Raw genomic sequence first — 18,541 nt, forward strand, 5'->3', positions numbered from 1 at the left:
CACACACACACACACACACACACACATATAGGTATATATGTATGAATGCTGCTAATGAACATTCATGTTCAAGATTTTATATGAACGTGTTTTCATTTCTGTAGGGTATATACACCTAAGAGTGGAATTGCGGGTCATGTGGTAATTCCACGTTTTACTTTGAGAAACTGCCAAACTTTTCCAAAGGACCGTCACTAGTTTCCATTCCCACTAGCAGTGTATAGGGGTTCTGATTTCTCCACATCCTCCCCAATACTTGTCTCATTTTAATTACAGCCACCCTGTGGATATGAAATGATGTCTCACTGTAGTTTCTATTTGTATTTCCATGTGCTTACTGTTCATTTGTATATCTTTAGAGAAATATCCAAATTCTTTGCCCATTTTAGAATTGAATTGTCTTCTAATTGTTGAGTTGTGAAAGTTGATTCCAATACAAATCCCTTTTCTCCCATTCCGTGGGTTGTCTTTATACCCACTTGTTGGAATAGTTTACAGCACAAAGGTTTTCATTTTGAAAACTTTTGTAGTTCATCTAGCTTGTGCTTTTGGCGTCCTAAGAAACAATTGCCTGGCCCAATATGATGAAGAGTTGCTCCTGGGTTTTTTGTGTTTGGTTGGTTTTGGTTTTGTTTTTGTTTTTGAGATGGAGTCTCCCTCTGTCGCCCAGGCTGGAATGCAGTAGCACAATCTCCACTCACTGCAATCTCCGCTTCCCGGGTTCAAGCAATTCTCCTGCCTCAGCATCCCGAGTAGCTGGGAGTACAGGCGTGAGCCACCGTGCCTGGCCCTTGCTCCTGTTTTTTCATAAGAGTTTTATATTCTAGGTCTATGATGCATTTTCAGTTAATGTGTGCCTCTGTTACTGGTGGAAGGTATCTGAGTCATGTGGCACCAAAATATGTCAGCAGGAGCGAATCTATATGGGTCTGCAGCAACCTCAGTTCCTGCCTCCTCAGAAGAAAGAATTCCACTGAGGGGCATAAGGCAGAAGGAGAGACTGAGGCAAGTTTTAAAGCAGGAGTAAAAGTTTATTAAAAAGCTCTACAGCAGAAATGAAAGGAAGGAAAGTACACTTGGAGGAGGGCCAAGCGGGTGACCTGAAAGACAAGTGCACAGTTTGACCTTTTGACCTGGGGTCTTATACATTGGCATACTTCCTGGGGTCTTGCATCCCTTCTCCGCTGATTCTTCCCTTAGGAGGCCTGTCCACATGGGCAGTAGCCTGCCAGCACTTGGGAGGGGAGTGTGCACACTGTGATTACTGGAGTTGTACCCATGCTCACTGGAGGTGTTCTTCCCTTACCAGTCCAGTGTCCTTGGAAGGTCACATGTCAGTTAAACTCCGCAATTTGTATAAGTCCTCTTGCCCAGCTCCTGAGATCTTACCGAGATCTCCAGTTTCAGGTTTTCTTTATCTATTGGGAGACTGCCTTTCCGTGGCCCCACTGGATCAATTATCATTTTAGAGGGAGCATAACAACCGCCTGACTGTCGCCTGATGGTTGCCTGACGTTCCCGGTTGGAAGCGTGGCCCTCTCCTGCCCTGTTCGAGTCTGACCAGCTACCTGCTGTCACCCCCTTTCCCTTTTAAGGACTTTTCTGGAGTATTGCCTGTGCCACCTGCTTTTATTCGCTGGCCAGAACTTAGTTACTGGCCATCCCCGTGGACTGTACAGGAGACTCGACAATGTGTATTTCAGGCGCTGGGCGTCATGTGTAGCCGGCGGAATCCCTGTTCAGCCATGGTCCAGCCTGAACGAGCGTGCCTCTTGCTTCATTTTGCAGGGGAGCTGCTGCTTGCCCGCGGTCACCCCAGCGGTCTGGCGGAGCCCTTAGCGCGCAGGGCCGCCGTCTGCGGGCGCTCACGCCCCTCGGGGATCCACCCCAAGGAGAACAGTCCTGAGGGCCTGCCGGGCATTTCCCCCGCGGATTTTGGCTCTTCGCTCTTTCCCTTTGGGGAAGCCAAAGAAACGGTGTCTCTCGCGGTTTCTGCGTTTCCCCCGCGTTGCCAGCGGCCACCCGCGCCGCGCCCCTAGCCCGGAGCCGCCCCTCCCAAGGGCGATAACCCCGAGGGCAACGGCCGCGGGCGGCGCTGCGGTGGCAATGGCGGCGCCCCCTGCACCAGCCGCCGAGGGGTCCCCGCAGCCGGAGCCGCACGCCCCAGAGCACGGCTCGGGGAGCGCCAAGCGAGGGCGAGAGGTGAGCGGGGCGGCGGGGACCGGGAAGGGGCTGCGTCCCCGGGGAGCTCGAGGGTGTCGCCTCGCAGCGCCTTTTCCAGCTGGGGGCAGCCCGGAGGGGCTCGGCCCAAACCTGCCAGCTCAGGGGCTGCCCTAGCGGGGTTACACGGCTGGGAGCGGGGAGGCTGGGAGGTGCCGGCGCCGGAAAGAGACTAGGACGGGAAGCCTAGCCCTAGCCAAGGAAGTAACTTGGGGATGCGTGGTCTCTGCTGTCCTGATTCCCGGCTTAGGGGTCTTGTCTGTGCCACCACAGGTCCTCCCGGGTTCCCCGAGCCCTGGGCAGGCAGGGCTTTCTGAAGCGCCTGGGGAGGCTGCGTCCTTCCCGACCTCAGGCAGCTGCTGTGGCCTCGGCCTCCCTCCCAGACCCTGGCCTCGCCCAGGCACCAGGCTCCCCTTTGAGGCTGCCTCAGGGAAGGTCCCGGCCATGGGCTCCGACAAGAAGGGAGGAGGGCAGGTGGGAGCGGCGGGGTCTTAGGGGCCCCTTGTCCCTTGTCCGATGCGGCCGGGCCGTGCTGGCCAGCGGGGCTGTGCTGGACGGAGCAAGGGGCCTGGGGCTTCCTGGGCCTCACTGAATGCGCCTGCTCCCTGCTCGTGCCCAGGGCGTTCTGTGGCCTCCCCTGACCACCTCAGCCCCCAGCCTGGTTCAGGGCGTCCTACGCGGCACCTCGGAGCACAGGATTGCATCCCACAAGAAAGTGAGGTGAGATGAAGGGGGCTCTCCGGGGACTCTCACTTCCCAGGGAAACTTAGAAGTTCAGGGTGAGATTAACAGCAAGAGGGAAACACTCACATTGCCGGTGAAGTGCCGGCGTGGAATCCTCATACAGCTCTCCGAGGGGTGGCAGCCCCGGTCACTCCAAGGAGACCGAGGTGCCCTGCCCTGGGTCACGCAGCTAGAGATAGCAGGGCTGCGCCCCTCGCCCGGAGCCGCCCCTCCCAAGGGGCTTCTCCTTGTACAGCTCACTGTACAGCTAGCTGTACGGGGCTTTTATGACTTTCGGTAAAACTGTCATCCTCAAGACGGCAAGATGGGATCATATCCCTGGCTTCACTTGGAAGTTCTTTCTAAAGTTCTAAAAACTTGCTAGGCCCGTTTTGGGGGATACAAGAGTCCCCATTGGGGGAGAGGGGGACTGTCACGTTGAATTCTGCCCGTTCTTAAAGTTTTCTGGAAGCTGAAATGATGTTCACACAAATGTCAGAAAAGAATCATCCTGCCCCCAGTGTGGTTTTCCCCTGTGGGTAGGAAGAGTGTGCAAAGTGTGATAAACCCTTATCTGGGGAGACCTTCCCTTAACAAGAGCCTGCTGGGGTGTCCTGCAAGATGTGGAAATGGGTGAAGCCGTGTTATCTCCACTCCCTCCAGCCCTCAGCAAAGGATGAGAAAAGAGCCCAGCTTCTTCCAAAGAAACAGCACTTTACACAGGGCCTTCATGGCCATTTATTGCTTCAACGGATATATACTGAGCACCTACTGTATACCAAGCTTTGTTCTAGGTACTGGAAACACCATGATAAATAAAAGGTAGAGTTCACACTCTCAGAGAGCTCACATTCCTGTAGGGAGAGGCAGGAACTAACTGAGAATATAGCAGGCGGTAAGTACAACTGAGAGAAGTGAGAGGTTAGGGAATGCCTCTTGGAGGAGGTGACATTTAAGCTGGTGACATCAAACCAGAATGACAAGGAGTCACTTTCCAGGCAGAGGAATGGGAAGGGCAAAGGCCCTGAGGCCGCAACAGACTTGATGATTTTGAGGAATAGGAAGGACCCGGTGTGGCTGAAGAAGAGCTATTTGAGGTGAGGTGGGTAGGGGGCCGACTGGGTGGACTCCTTAGCCATGATCAGGACTTGGAGTTTTATTCAAACTGCAATGGCATTGACTGAATACCATGGATCTGGAAACAAACAAACAAACAAAACACACACACACACACACAAAAAAAAACCCTGTAATAGCAAGGCATTGGAGAGTTTTAATCAGAGAGGAGATGGGATATGATTATTTATTTATTTATGACTGAGTCTCTGTCACCCAGGCTGGCGTGCAGTGGTGCGATATTGGCTCACTGCAACCTCTGCCTCCCTGGTTCAAGCAATTCTCTTGCCTCAGCCTCCTGAGTAGCTGGGATTACAGGCGGCCACTATGCCTGGCTAATTTTTGTGTTTTTAGTAGAGATGGGGTTTCGCCATGTTGGGCAGGCTGGTCTTCAACTCCTGGGCTCAAGTGATCCACCTACCTCGGCCTCCCCAAGTGCTGGGTTTATAGGGATGAGCCACTGTGCGATTTATGTTATTACAAGAGCACTGGCTGCTGGGTGGAGTGGATTGTAGGGAGCAAGGGCAGACACAGAGAAGCCACTTAGGAGGCACTCGCTGATAGACAAGAATTGGAAAGAAGAATAAGAGATGACTCCTAAGTTTGTGGCCTGAGCCACTGAGGGGACCAGCGGTGCCATTTGCTAGGAGCTGGATTAGACAATGGGATGGCCATCAGGAGCTGTATGTAGACCATGCTAAACTGAGATGCCTGCCAGGCATCCCTGGAGGGCTGTGGGTAGGCAGGCTATGGGTAAATGAGCTACCGCCTCATTTACTTGTTGAAACAACCTTGTGAAATTGGCAGGGATGTTGCATTTGACAGATGAGGAAAACAGGCTTAGAGAGATGATGTGATTTATTCAAGGTCACATAGAGGGGTAGGTGACAAAGGCAGGCTCAAGCCCAGGTCTCCCGACCTGCAGCTTACACGGCCATGCTGACTCAGTAAATGACGGCGGCTTCAGCAGGAAGCCCAGTGTAAGACGTCGGAAGAACTCCCTGGAGACGTTTAGAGGTCATGGTTTAGGATCTTTTTTCTCTTCTGTCTCACTTCCTCTTAGGATGACATGGGGGCAAAATGGGGCTGAGAGGTTGCTGGAAAAGTCCTGAAGACATCACAGGGACTCAGGATGCTTACTGAAGTCATGGGGTGTGGGGACCTGTTTTGTGTCTGTTGGGAGAAGGGCTTAGTTCCTGTGTCTCCTCCAGGACGGCATAGCCGGTCGCCTCTCATTCTGTACGAAGGTGTGCTATGGCATTGGTGGGGTCCCCAACCAGATAGCCTCCAGCGCCACAGCCTTTTACCTGCAGCTCTTCCTGCTTGATATAGCACAGGTAAGTGTGGGCAGCAGTCCGGTCTCTGCTGGCATCTTCCTTGGGGTCTGGTCCTTCCACCCCCACCTCTGCTTCTGCTCCCACCATCCTTGTAGACAGCACTTCTGACACAAGCTCAACGAAAAGCCAGAAGCCAGTGAGGGCAAGGTCCTCAAGGATGTTTACTGCAGCCTGTTTGTAGTGGGAAAATGAGAAACAATGTAGATCCCCGACAATATAGAAGCAGTTGGCTAAGTAAGCTGTATCACAGCCACATAATAGACCAAGCCTGTCCAACCCGCGGCGGGACGGCCTTGAATGCAGCCCCACACAAATTTGTAAACTTTCTTAAAACATTATGAATTTTTTTGTGACCTTTTTTTTAGCTCATTAGCTATCATTAGTGTTAGTGTACTTTATGTGTTTATATGTGGCCCAAGACTTTTTTTTTTTTTTTTTTTGAGACAGGGTCTCACTCTGTTGCCCAGGCTGGAGTGCAGTGGTGTGATCTTGGGGCTCACTGCAACCTCTGTCTCCCAGGTTCAAGCGATTCTCATGCCTCAGCCTCCCTAGTAGCTGGGATCACAGGTGCACACCACCACGCTCGGCTAATTTGTTTTATTTTTTATTTATTATTTATTTTTGAGACGGAGTCTTGCTCTGTCACCCAGGCTGGAGTGCAATGGCACGATCTCGGCTCACTGCAACCTCTGCCTCCCAGGTTTAGCAATTCTCCTGCCTCAGCCTCCAGAGTAGCTGGGATTATAGGTGCGTGCCACCATGCCCGGCTAATTTTTTGTATTTTTAGTAGAGACAGAGTTTCACCATGCTGCCCAGGCTGGTCTTGAACTCCTGACCTCGTGATCCACCCGCCTCAGCCTCCCAAAGTGCTGGGATTACAGGCGTGAACCACCGCGCCCGAACTACAGCTAAGTTTTGTATTTTTAGTAGAGACGGGGTTTCGCCATGTTGGCCAGGCTGGTCTCGAACTCCTGACCTCAGGTGACCCATCCACCACAGCTTCCCAAAGTGCTGGGATTACAGGCAAGAGCCACCGTGCCTGGCCAAGACAATTCTTCTTCCAGTGTGGCCCACAGAAGTAAACAGACTGAAAAGGCCGGGCGTGGTGGCTCACGCTTGTAATCCCAGCACTTTGGGAGGCCGAGGCGGGTGGATCACGAGGTCAGCAGATCGAGACCACGGTGAAACCCCGTCTCTACTAAAAATACAAACAAAAATTAGCCGGGCGTGGTGGTGGGCGCCTGTAGTCCCAGCTACTCGGAGAGGCTGAGGCAGGAGAATGGCGGGAACCCGGGAGGCAGAGCTTGCAGTGAGCCGAGATCGCGCCACTGCACTCCAGAAAAAAAAAAAAAAAAAAAAAAAAAAAAAAAAAAAGAAGCAAACAGACTGGACTAACGTCACTATCAAATAGACTGTCATGCAGCCATTCAAAAGAATGATCTATACCAGTTGACTTAGAGTGATTTCCATGATGCTCTGGTGAAAAAGAAAAGTTAGCTTTAGAGAAGAGTATATAAAATGATCCCATTTAACAAAACAAAGGCAGGCTCCATATGTGTGTGCGTGGATGGAGATGTATAAATACATGTATCTGTCCATGTTTAAAATGTGAGCATGGAGAAAATTCTAGAAGGATATACACCAACTCGTTAATATTGGCTACAGGAGGGAATGATGGAGAATGTAGGGTAATTAAAACCAAATTTTTAAAATAAGGTATCCAGCCAAGCATGGTGGCTCACAGCTGTAATCCCAGCACTTTGTGAGGCCGAGGAGGGAGGATCACTTGAGGTCAGGAGTTCAAGACCAGCTTGACCAAATGGTGAACCCCATTTCTACTAAATATACAAAAATTAGCCGGGTGTGGTGGCACACGCCTGTAGTCGCAGCTACTCAGGAAGCTGAGGCAGGATAATCACTTGAACCCAGGAGGTGGAGGTTGCAGTGAGCTGAGATTGTACCACCACATTCCAGCCTGGGCGACAGAGCAAGGCTCCCTCTCAAAAACAAAACAAAAACCAACAACAAAAAAATGAGGTATCCAGCCAGTATGGTGGCTCACACACCCAGCACTTTGGGAGGTCAAGGCGGGAGGACCATTTAAGCTCAGGTGTTCAAGACCAGCCTGGGCAACATGGCAAAACTCCACCTCCACAAAAAAAAAAAAAAAAAAAATTAAAAAATTAAAAAATTATCTGGGTGTAGGGGAACGTGCCTGTGGTCTCAGCTACTTGGGAGGCTGAGGTGGGAGAATTACCTGAGCCCAAGAGGTGGTGGTTGCAGTGAGCCGAGATGGTGCCATTGCACTCCAGCCTGGGCAACAGAGCAAGGCCTTGCCTGTCTCAATTAAAAAATAAAATAAAATAATAAAATGAGGTATCCACGAATGTTTAATATGATAGTCTGATATGATCCCATTTATATAAACTGATCAATCTCAAGCACACATGAAGAAGCCTATGAAAAGCTGATCATCCAAACGATTCTGGCAGTTGTCCTGGGATGCTGCGATTTCGGATGAGCTTTGCTTAGTATTTTCCTGCATAGTTTGAGTGTTTTTCTAATGAGTGTATTATTTATATAGTCAGAAAAACCAGTGAATCCTTTCCATTGTGAAACACAGTGTCCACCTCTGTCAGCCCAGAGGCACCCTCCTTGCTCTGATCCAGCCCCAGATGAGGGCCCTGGAGTCCTCTCCACAGTGGCTGACATGAGTAGTAATGGGAGTGTGCAGGACGGCAGCACTCAGTTCCCTCCCCTGGACTCAGCCCTGGGATCAGCGTCCTGTGGAAGGCTGAGGAGCCCTTGACACTGTGGCTCTGCCCCAGCCGGTCCCGGTTCCCAGGACTCCCTCCTGGTGGCAAGCAGGCCTGGATGGGCTCTCTGCTGCTGCTGGGCCTCAGCTCTCTATCCCCTCCCCTGTCTGTTTCAGATCCCTGCCGCCCAGGTGTCACTTGTTCTGTTTGGGGGAAAAGTGTCTGGGGCAGCTGCTGACCCTGTGGCTGGGTTCTTCATCAACAGGAGCCAGAGGACAGGGTCTGGACGGCTCATGCCTTGGTGAGCAACCGCTCGGTCCTTAGGATCCAGGCACCTGGTCCTGGCCCTGAGGTCACTGTTTGTCACAGCCCTGTTTCCTAGCAGAAACCCGCTGGGTGGTTAGGAGACAAGACTGGATAATGTCGCAGGTGCACTGGGGACTGACTGTGAGTGATAAGGAGTTCAGAGACATTCTTGGGGACTCTCCCTCCCCAGATGGCCCGGGGCTGGACAAAGCCTCCAAGACTCCCAGGCCTAGCCTGGGGCTCTGAGTGTGGGAAGGCTGGGCTGGAGGCCACGCGAGGCCTCACGGAGGAAGTACAGCTCAGTGTCCCAGTGTCCACACAGGGAAGGGCACCAGCAGCGCCGAGGGTGCAGCCGGAGCTCCCACGAGGAGTGGCCGCCCATTCCCCACTGCCTCCACGACCCATCGGCCACTTCTACCCTGCTCCTGGCTCCCACCCAGGGAGCCCCAGCCTAGGGATTCTCAAGGGGTAGAGAAGGGGTGGGGTTCCTCCAGGCTGGGTCCTTCGTGTCCCCCTGTCCTGGTCGGGGGGCCGCTCCACCTCGGCTGTGCTTCCGCAGGGTGCTGGGCTGCACCCCCTTCATCGCCCTGGCCTACTTCTTCCTGTGGTTCCTGCCCCCCTTCACCAGCCTGCGAGGCCTCTGGTACACGACCTTCTACTGCCTGTTCCAGGCCCTGGCCACGGTAAGCAGGGCCCCTTCCTGGGCCTGTTCTCTGGCAAAGCCCATTGCTGGCCGTGGCCACTCTGAAGTGTGCTGTGGGGGCAGGGCTGCTGCCCTCCCCACCCGCCTGTGCCTGGACCATGCCACTGGCACTTGCCGGCCTTGTGCGGGGCTGGCTGCCCCCTCCTGCCTTTGGGCCCCTAGCTCTGACTTCAGGTGGCCAGCTGGGATATGTCACGTTGGCCCGTGGGTGTCGGATGTGACACCCGGGATGAGGGAGGTTGCCTGCTGTCACCAGGCAAAGCTGGGGGCGGTTCTAAGCTCTGCTGGTGCCCCAGTTCTTCCAGGTGCCCTACACAGCGCTCACCATGCTGCTGACCCCCTGCCCAAGGGAGCGGGACTCGGCTACCGCCTACCGTAAGTGCCGCCATGGGTTTCGGGTTCCAGGGAGGCAACTGCCCCTGGGACCCCACTCCCTCTCAGTCACCTTAAGTGGTGCTCTGTCTCCAGGGATGACTGTGGAGATGGCAGGAACACTGATGGGGGCCACTGTCCATGGGCTCATCGTGTCCGGCGCCCACAGACCCCACAGGTGCGAGGCCACTGCGACCCCGGGGCCAGTCACTGTCTCCCCGAATGCAGTAAGTGCACTGGGTGGCAAGGCCCCCCAACCTGGGGTCCCCTCTGCAGGGTCACCTCCTTCCTCTAGGGCTGGTTCTCCCATCCACACGTCACTTTGCTTTTAGGGGGCTCACTGTGCCCCCTCATTCCTTCCTTCCTGCTCCTCCAGTTGAGCAGATGGCCCCCAAATCTAATGTCCTCTGCTAAACCTGCCTCCTTCTGGGTTCCTTCTAGACATAAAATAGAATAGACACTGGGCCAGCCACCTGGAGCAGAGGAGGCCAGCCCCAGAGGAGGGGCGCGGGTGGGAAAAGCCACAGGACAGGCTGGGGAGGGGGCAGCAGAGGGGTCTGGTGTCCTCGCAGAGCCCTGGGTAAAGCCCTTCCTATGACCCATGCCCCCTCCCCCAGCCCTGACCAGGTGAGCCCCCAACCCGCAGCGTGAAATGGTGAAATGAGAGGGGGAAGCCCCCTTCCTTCCCTTTCACAGCAGGTCCCTTCAGCATTGAGCAGATACATCTCTATTTTATCCACCACATTTACCTTTTTTCTATTTCCCCCTCTTTCCTTAAGTAAATGACATTATCATCCTCCAGCACTGTCCTCTTCTTCTCCTCCCCTCTCTCAACCCTCCAACCTATGACCAAATCCTGCCCATTTTTTAGGCCAAAAGTCTTCTGGGATGCATCCAGCCACCCTGCACCCCATTGCCATGCCCTGGCCCGTGCCACCACCTCCCTCCCCACCCCACAACTGCTGCCTCCGCCTCCTACATGGCATCCCTGCCTCCCACCACCTCCCTGTGCGGTCAGGTGCCCTTTGAAAGGAGTTTGAACAATGTTCATCCTCATTGCTTCCTGTTCTGCCCACGATCCCCTCCCCCAAGGTACTGTTTGTGGGGAAGAGGGGCTGGGGCATGGCAGGCTGGGTGGCCGACTGCTCCAGTCCCAGGGAAGGTGGGGCTCTGCCCCTAGGATGCTGCAGCGGAGTGTGCAAGGGGGTCCGAATAGACCATAAAGGGTGTAGGGGCCACCTCCTCCCCCTGTTTTGTTGGGGAGGGGTAGCCATGATTTGTCCCAGCCTGGGGTTCCCCCTCTGGTTTCCTATTTGCAGTTACTTGAATAAAAAAATATATCCTTTTCTGGAAAAAAAAAAAAAAAAAAAAAGGAGTTTGAGCATGGGTGGCCCTCGCCTTCAGGACTGGGCATGGGCTGCCCTCCACAGCCTTCATGTAGGCCTCTCCTCTGTGTGCCCTGCACCCTGCTGTGTTGGCCTTTTGTGCTTTTTATCTTTTCTTTTTTTTTTTTTTTGAGACGGAATCTTGATCTGTTGCCCAGGCTGGAGTGCAGGGGCACAAACTCGGCTCACTGCAACCTCCGTCTCCCAGATTCAGGCCATTCTCCTGCCTCAGTCTTCTGAGTAGCTGGGATTACAGGCATGCGCCACCATGCCTGGCTAATTTTTGTTATTTTTAGTAGAGATGGGGTTTCGCCATGTTGGCCAGGCTGGTCTCGAACTCCTGACCTCAGGTGATCCGCCCGCCTCAGCCTCCCAAAGTGCTGGGATTACAGGCATGAGCCACCGCGCCTGACCTGTGCTTGTTTTTAAGTTAATATTTCAGATTTACACAAAGGCAGAGAGGCACAGATCTTAGTGTGGTCCCTGGACCAGCAGCGTCAGCAACACCTGGGACCTTGTTAGAAAGGTAGATCCTCAGGCCCTACCTCATTCCTCTGATTCACCAATTCTAGGGACCCGGCCCAGCAATCTCTATGTTTACAAGCCCTCCCAGGGATTCCGCCCCCACCAATGTCTCAGCATCAATAGTATGAGAATACCAGTAATATCTGTGGCCCACCACCCATTCAAGAAAACGTTACAGCCAGGTGCCGTGGCTCACGCCTGTAATCCCAGCACTCTGAGAGGCTGAGGCGGGTGGATCACTTGAGGTCAGGAGTTCAAGACCAGCCTGGCCAACATGGTGAAACCCCATCATTACTAAAAATACAAAAATTAGCCGGGCATGGTGGCAGGCACCTGTAATCCCAGCTACTTGGGAGGCTGAGGCAGGAGAATCACTTGAACCCAGGAGGCAGAGGTTGCAGTGAGCAGGGATCACGCCATTGCACTCCAGCCTGGGCAATCACCTTACCTATGTATTCTGCAAAATGAAAATGAAGGGCCTTGGAAAGTCAATCTCCCCTTTCCCAATGCACCTACTGCCCCAGCCAGGGGATTGCAGCCTCCAGCACTGGCACCCTCTAGGTGTCCACTAAGCACCTGGATTGGAATAGGTGAGAGGCCCCCACCCTCCGAATCCACACGTTGCTGCTGGCCAAAGGCCAGAAGGCTGCATCCTAGACTGACTCTCCCTGCACTCACACCTGGGCCCCCATTCAGGCCTCCCATGCCTCTCTCCAATGCCACATGCTTGGTGGCAGTGGCCTAGGGTTGGGGAAGGGAAGGTATCAAGGAGTGGGGAGCAGGAGGCTGAGAACCCATTCCCAGGGGGCAGGGCCTCATGTGAGCAGACACTGGAAGCTCTTGGTGGCTCACAACCCACTGTCCCATCAGATTTCACTTACAAAATTGAAATCCATTATAAAATTATTAAGAATCTCAAGACGGCAACAGCAGAGCATTGAACCCCAGAGGCAGTGCTCTCCAGAGCATGAGGTCCAGGGTGGTTGCACAGGATGAGTGCCCTGCCCCACCCTGCACCCTCCCTCTCCTCCCCTCCCCAGAGGCAGCCTCTGTCCCGAACTGGCTGTGACTCTCATGCATGTCTTTATAGGCATTTTAATACATATGTATTCTTCCCTGAATGACAGGTATCACTGTCCTGCTTCCTATGTATACAGAGGCAGGGTCTTACTCTGCCACCCAGGCTGGAGTGCAATGGTGCAATCACAGCTCACTGCAACCTCGACCTCTCAGACTCAAGCAATTCTGCTGCCTCAGCCTCCCTAGTAGCTGGGACTGCAGGTGCACAACACCACACCTGGCTAATTTTTGTATTTTCTTTGGTAGATATGGGGTTTCGCCATGTTGCCCAGGCTGGTCTTGAACTCCTGGGCTCAAGGGATCCACCTGCCTCAGCTTCCCAAAGAGCTGGAATGACAGGCATGAGCCACCGTGCCCGGCCCTGCTTCCTATATTAATCTTTTATTTATATTTGTTTATTTTTTTTGAGACGAGAGTCTCGCTCTGTCACTTAGGCTGGAGTGCAGTGGTGTGATCTTGGCTCACTGCAACCTCCATCTCCCCAGTTCAAGTGATTCTCCTGCTTCAGCCTCCTGAGTAGCTAGGATGACAGGTACCCACCACCATACCCAGCTAAATGTTTGTATTTTTAGTAGAGATGGGGTTTCACTATGTTGGCCAGGCTGGTCTGGAACTCCTGACCTCAAATGATCCACCCCCCTTGGCCTCCCAAAGTGCTGGGATGACAGGCATGAGCCACCGCACCCGGCCCTGCCTCCTCTATTAATCTGAGTCACCATGCATCTCACCGTGCTGTAACTACCTGCTCCTGGATCTGTCTTCCTCCCCACACTCTGAGCCCTGTGCATGGACAGGGCTCACTTATTCATCATTGGAGCCTCAGGGCCTGGCATACACAAGGCAGCAGTAGTCAATGTTTGCTTCATAGAATGTGGGAGGGAGCACTCTGGCTCCTGGGGCGTCAGTGTCCTCTTTGCCATGCAGGGAACACAGGGGCAGCAGGGGAGGTGCGTGGAAGGACCAGCCCAGGCCCAGAGAGCATGCTGTCCTGTGGGGTGATTGGGAGGTGGGGGCCCAGCACCCTGGGCTTGGGCTGTGCCTCCCTCTGCTCCCGTTGGGAGACAGTACTGCCCTGCCCCTCAGGTGTCACCACCTCCAGGGGTTGAAGACATCACCCACCCCAGTCCTGTCCTGTCCCACAGGCCCGTCTCTACTGCATTGCGGCTGCTGTGATTGCAGTGACTTACCCTGTGTGCAGCAGTTTACTGTGCCTAGGGGTGAAGGAGCAGCCAGGTATGGGGTGTGGTGAGGAGGGAAGCAGAAGCTGGGGGCAGGGCTCTGCTTGGGGGCGGGTTTTGCAACTCTGCGAAGCCAAGGTGCCACCCTTCTGCGTTGCAGACCCCTCTGCCCCAGCTTCAGGCCCAGGCTTGAGTTTCCTGGCTGGGCTAGGCCTCACTACCCGGCACCCACCCTACCTGAAGCTGGTGATCTCCTTCCTGTTCATCTCTGCTGCTGTTCAGGTACCTCTGGCCAGCTGCCCCCAACAGGCTTGGCGCTGGCCATGCTGACCTTGCATAGGTTACAGGGAGAAACCTGCGGCTCGCACATGCCTCAGAGGGGCTGGTGCTGGGAGGGAGATCCCGGTAGGGCTTGTGGGAATGGAGGGCCAGGGCCTCAGCACTAGGAGGCTGACAGTGTCTGGGCAGTTTCCTCTCACATTACCTGAAGTGTAGTCAAGTCCACCAGATCACAGCTGAGCAGGTGATGAGGGTGGCCTAGGAGTGGTGTTTGTATCTGTGTTGGGGATAACTGTCCTTTGTGGGGGAAGGGACTGTATGATGGTAGCAGCAAGCCAAGGTCCCAATGGAGATGCCAGACTCAAGACCCTGTCCTTGCCCTTCACTTCTGAGCTCCTGCCATGCCCTGCACATACCCACTTCCTGTCCATCTCCTCAGGTGGAGCAGAGCTACCTGGTCCTGTTCTGTACACATGCCTCCCAGCTACACGACCACGTCCAGGGCCTGGTGCTAACTGTCCTGGTGAGGGGACCTGGGGTGATGGAGGCTAGGTCACTTGGGGCCCTGAGTTGGGGACATGTGTGGTCCTTGATGTGACACATATGGCCAGAGTTCTGGTGGTCAACATTTTGGACTTTGCTTTGGTCTTGGTCACCTGCATTCCAGCAGAGGGTAGAATTGGGGCCAGGATTACAATGTTCATAGCCACCGGTTTGAACCGGGGCAAGGCCAAGGTCAGGCATCTTATCTAAAAGCCAAGGCCTTGGGGTCCCGGGCGAAGGCGCTGGCAGCACGGCCCTGGTGTGACGACGCTGTCTGCTCACAGGTCTCAGCTGTGCTGAGCACCCCGCTGTGGGAGTGGGTTCTCCAGCGCTTTGGGAAGAAGACGTCAGCCTTCGGGATCTTTGTGAGTAAGGCGGGAATCAAGGATTGGGGGTGGCCGAAGGGGAGAGGCAAGCAAGGTGACCTTGGTGCCTGAGCCTCCTGGGGCCAGCAGGGGTGGATCTGTGTTCCCTTGAGTCTTCAGGGCCTAGCACAGGGCAAGGCATGGGGGTCGTCAGTCGAGTGGTGTGTGAAGGAGCAGGCCCCATGAAGAAGCAGGTGGCAGGACAGCTGGTGTGTGTGTCTCCCCAGGCGATGGTGCCCTTTGCGATCTTGCTGGCTGCTGTGCCCACAGCACCTGTGGCATATGTCGTGGCCTTTGTATCTGGCGTGAGCATTGCTGTGTCCTTGCTGCTACCCTGGTAGGCTGCGTGTGGGGGCCTCACATGTGTCCACAGTGGGTGTCACCTCCTTCATGTCAACCTGCTGTCCCAGGCCCCCTGCGTCCAGCCTGTGCAGGAGATGGAGGCTACCAGCTCCATCCTCAGAGCCCTCCTGAGAGGACACCAGGCAGTAGGAATGGCGGGGGGCCGGCAGGGGGCCGGCGGGGGGTACGAGCACACAGGCCATCTGCTTCTCTGGTGGCCAGTCTGGTCCTGGGCACAGAACTCAGGGATGAATCCACTTTGGCCTCTGTCCCCATAGAATTCACAGGCTGCTGGTGGCCAAGGGGCTAGGAGGGCTAACTCAACACCCCCGCCACAGGTCCATGCTGCCAGACGTGGTGGATGACTTCCAGCTGCAGCACCATCACGGGCCAGGCCTGGAGACCATCTTCTACTCCTCCTACGTCTTCTTCACCAAGCTGTCTGGTGCATGTGCCCTGGGCATCTCCACCCTCAGTCTGGAGTGAGTCCCAGGGTTAGGATACAACAGAGGCACCAAGGACCAGTGGGCAAGAAGAGGGCAAAGCCCCCCACCTACCAAGCTCGGGGCATCCATGAGCCTGGAGCCTAAGCGCTGCTCTTTGGAGAGTGTGGGGAACCACTTCCCCAGGTTTCTCTGTGCATGAGACTGAGAGGGCCTGCTCTCCTATTCTCAGTTCTCTCTAAACTCTCCCAGGTCAGCATGTCCCCTTGACACTCCTCTCCTGATCTGACCAGGAAATGAAGTCCACGTTTCAGGAGGGGGTGGGGTGGGGTGAGGTGTCGAGTCCCTCCACCCAGGGTGCCAGGCTCAGCAGGCTCTGCCCTAATGGCTGGCTGATGTTTCTCCAGGTTCTCGGGGTACAAGGCAGGGGTCTGCAAGCAGGCAGAGGAGGTGGTGGTCACCCTCAAGGTCCTCATCGGTGCCGTGCCCACCTGCATGATCCTTGCTGGGCTCTGCATCCTCATGGTTGGCTCCACTCCAAAGACACCCAGTCAGGACACCTCCAGCCGGCTGAGCCTTCGGAGGTAAGCCCCGCACGCCCCCTGCACCCAGGGAGGCACAGTGTGGGCTGCTGGGGGAATGACTTAACACCAGCCTGCAGATGTCCCTGCTGTGTCACACAGTCCTGCCTCTGGGACACTCTTTCCTTAGCTCAGGGCCACCCTTTTCTCCTAGATTTTCTTCTCCCACCCTGGCCACCCCTTCTCAGTCTTCTTCCTTTGATCACCTGGTAGACAGTGGTATGTGAGGGCTCCCTCCTTGACCTCCTATTGGTTTTGCTCTCCAAAGCCCCCTCAGTACCTCTTCTGCTAGCCTGACCCAACTCAGGCACCTCTTGTGCCTGGTGACTGCTAGAGCTGCCCCTCCAGCCTGTGCTTCCCTCAACTTCTGGAGCCGCGTATCGCTGGCATGCGGACATTTCCACCTAGTAGCCCACAAGCCTGGCACTCAGTCTCAATGATCCTCAATGGAACTCATCTTGTCCCCCTAACTGGCTCCTCCTTCTGTGTCCCTGTCTTGGTGAATGACACCATCGTTCCCTCTGGGTGGAAGCCTAGGAGTCTTCTGCTCTTCCCTCCCACGGGCAATGCTGAGCAGGTATCTGACCTGGTCCTTCCCCTACCAGAACACCGACCCCACTGACAGGGAGGATCTACTCACTGTCTGACCTTCCGGGGAGGCTATGGGAACCCTGAAGGCTGGGGCTGGCTGTTTTATTCCTTTTTGTATCCCAAGAGCCCAGCACAGAGCCTGAGGCCAAGCAGATACTCAGGAATCACTGCTGCAGCATCACCACGTCTGGTCCAGCAGACGTGCACGAGCACCCAATGTTCACACATGTAAGGTCCACGAGCATGCACACATCATGCAGGCCCACGCGGGACAGGCAGTGGGTGGCCTCGTCATCAGCCACTCTCTGCCCAGGGTGACGGCCTTGGGCTCTGCAGCAGAGAGATACCGAGGGCACGCTTCCCGGTCAGGGAAGGCCAGGCGGATGGGGAACTGCTTGATGGCACTTGGAGAAACAGGGTTGTAGCTCATTTACAGGACTTGGGAGGGGAATAGTTGAAGAGGAGTTGCTGGGAAGACAAGGAGCAGCCACCATACCTTCCGTGGGCTTCTGCGGCAGGACAGAGGGCCCACACCACTTCCATCCTTCTCCTTGGCTTCCTTCCCTTCCCACAGGAGGACCAGCTACAGCCTGGCCTAAAGCTTAGGAGGGCGACTGTGAATGGACACAGGAGGCAGCACCCTCGGGGCCTGACATCACCCTCCCCAGCCCTTCAGCACCCGGCCTGGCAGTTTAGCACGCGGCCTTTTTCCCTGGGATGTGGAGTCTTCAGCAATGTGTCCTGAAGGGACTGGTCTGCGCTCCAGGACCCCACTTGGCATTTCTTGTCTGTTGCCTTCAGACTATCTCAGATAGGCCTGTGCCCCTGACTAGCCCAGTAGCACTTGTCTCTAGAAAAAGGAAGCTCCTGCCCAACCTGGCTTGTGGACCCTGGCTTGTGGACCAGTAATATCTGTGGCCCACCACCCATTCAAGAAAACGTTACAGCTGGCTCACTGCAAAGTCCGCCTCCCGGGTTCACACCATTCTCCTGCCTCAGCCTCCCAAGTAGCTGGGACTACAGGTGCCTGCCACCACGCCTGGCTAATTTTTGTATTTTTAGTAGAGACGGGGTTTCACCATGTTAGCCAGAATGGTTTCAATCTCCTGACCTCGTGATCCGCCCCACCTCAGCCTCCCAAGGGTGTGAGCCACCGCACCCGGCCTGCCCAGGCTGGTCTTAAACTCCTGGCCTCAGGTGAACCTACTGCCTCAGCCTCCTGAGTAGCTGGGATTACAGACACAAACCCCCGTTCCCAGCTCTAGCATTTCTTAAGGACAAAATTGGTGTATAAGTAACAGGAAATTCACATTATGCTGTACTCATTCTCTAGTATCACAGCCATGTTAGAATAAATTTGGGTTTTCAAAACAAGCGTAACTGAAGAGTATATATCTGTATGTATATAAATATATAGAAATCCTAAATGGTCCCTGTGACATAAGAAATACACATTTGGTCTCTGCCCCAGGTTCCTGGCACAGAGCTTCTAAAATGCTAGTAACTTACTGAGTGGTAGGGGTGAAGGGAACATCTTTTGTTATACATAATAAGCCCTTTTCAAACAGATCTGAGTTTATGCTAATGATGTGACTCGCAGAGGATGGGGGCTGGTTGCCAGAGAAACCAACCATGTGATTAGAAGGTTGAAACTTTCAGCCTTATCTCCCTACCGGGAGGGGACAGGAGCTGAAGA

At 54.6% G+C, this 18,541-nt stretch overlaps 3 protein-coding genes across 4 annotated transcripts in view; 2 read left to right on the plus strand and 1 right to left on the minus strand.

The window, feature by feature from the left end:
* UBXN2A (UBX domain protein 2A) overlaps positions 1 to 5,396 on the plus strand; it is a 64,028-nt gene extending 58,632 nt beyond the window's left edge. The window contains exon 8 of the transcript XR_009209350.1: positions 5,271 to 5,396. The gene's annotated coding sequence lies outside the window, so the exon portion shown is untranslated. The remainder of the gene's footprint in view (positions 1 to 5,270) is intronic.
* Positions 2,107 to 18,170, plus strand: MFSD2B (MFSD2 lysolipid transporter B, sphingolipid). Its single transcript, XM_032172357.2, has 14 exons — positions 2,107 to 2,202; positions 5,271 to 5,396; positions 8,329 to 8,453; positions 9,018 to 9,141; positions 9,458 to 9,536; positions 9,630 to 9,760; positions 13,666 to 13,756; positions 13,862 to 13,983; positions 14,420 to 14,503; positions 14,808 to 14,888; positions 15,116 to 15,225; positions 15,569 to 15,712; positions 16,081 to 16,257; positions 17,420 to 18,170. The coding sequence occupies exons 1-14, from the start codon at positions 2,107 to 2,109 to the stop codon at positions 17,442 to 17,444; spliced, it is 1,515 nt and encodes a 504-aa protein (XP_032028248.1). The 3' UTR covers positions 17,445 to 18,170.
* The window catches only part of WDCP (WD repeat and coiled coil containing), a 37,568-nt gene continuing 23,947 nt past the window's right edge, over positions 4,921 to 18,541 (minus strand). For both annotated transcript variants that reach the window (XM_032172356.2, XM_032172354.2), the window contains one exon: positions 4,921 to 5,567. Coding sequence is in view for 1 of the 2 variants with exons in the window: in XM_032172354.2 (XP_032028245.1) it covers positions 5,558 to 5,567 (10 nt within the window). In the remaining variant the exon portion in view is untranslated. The remainder of the gene's footprint in view (positions 5,568 to 18,541) is intronic.

Source organism: Hylobates moloch, unplaced genomic scaffold (assembly GCF_009828535.3).
Source record: "Hylobates moloch isolate HMO894 unplaced genomic scaffold, HMol_V3 SCAFFOLD_13, whole genome shotgun sequence".
In the NCBI taxonomy this organism is placed as follows: Eukaryota; Metazoa; Chordata; class Mammalia; order Primates; family Hylobatidae; genus Hylobates; species Hylobates moloch.

Coding starts and splice junctions, on each gene's coding strand:
- MFSD2B (XM_032172357.2), top strand. CDS start 2,107: ATGGCGGCGCCCCCTGCACCAGCCGCCGAGGGGTCCCCGCAGCCGGAG. Junction 2,203..5,270: donor GCGCCAAGCGAGGGCGAGAG/GTGAGCGGGGCG, acceptor TGTCTCCTCCAG/GACGGCATAGCCGGTCGCCT. Junction 13,984..14,419: donor TCATCTCTGCTGCTGTTCAG/GTACCTCTGGCC, acceptor CCATCTCCTCAG/GTGGAGCAGAGCTACCTGGT.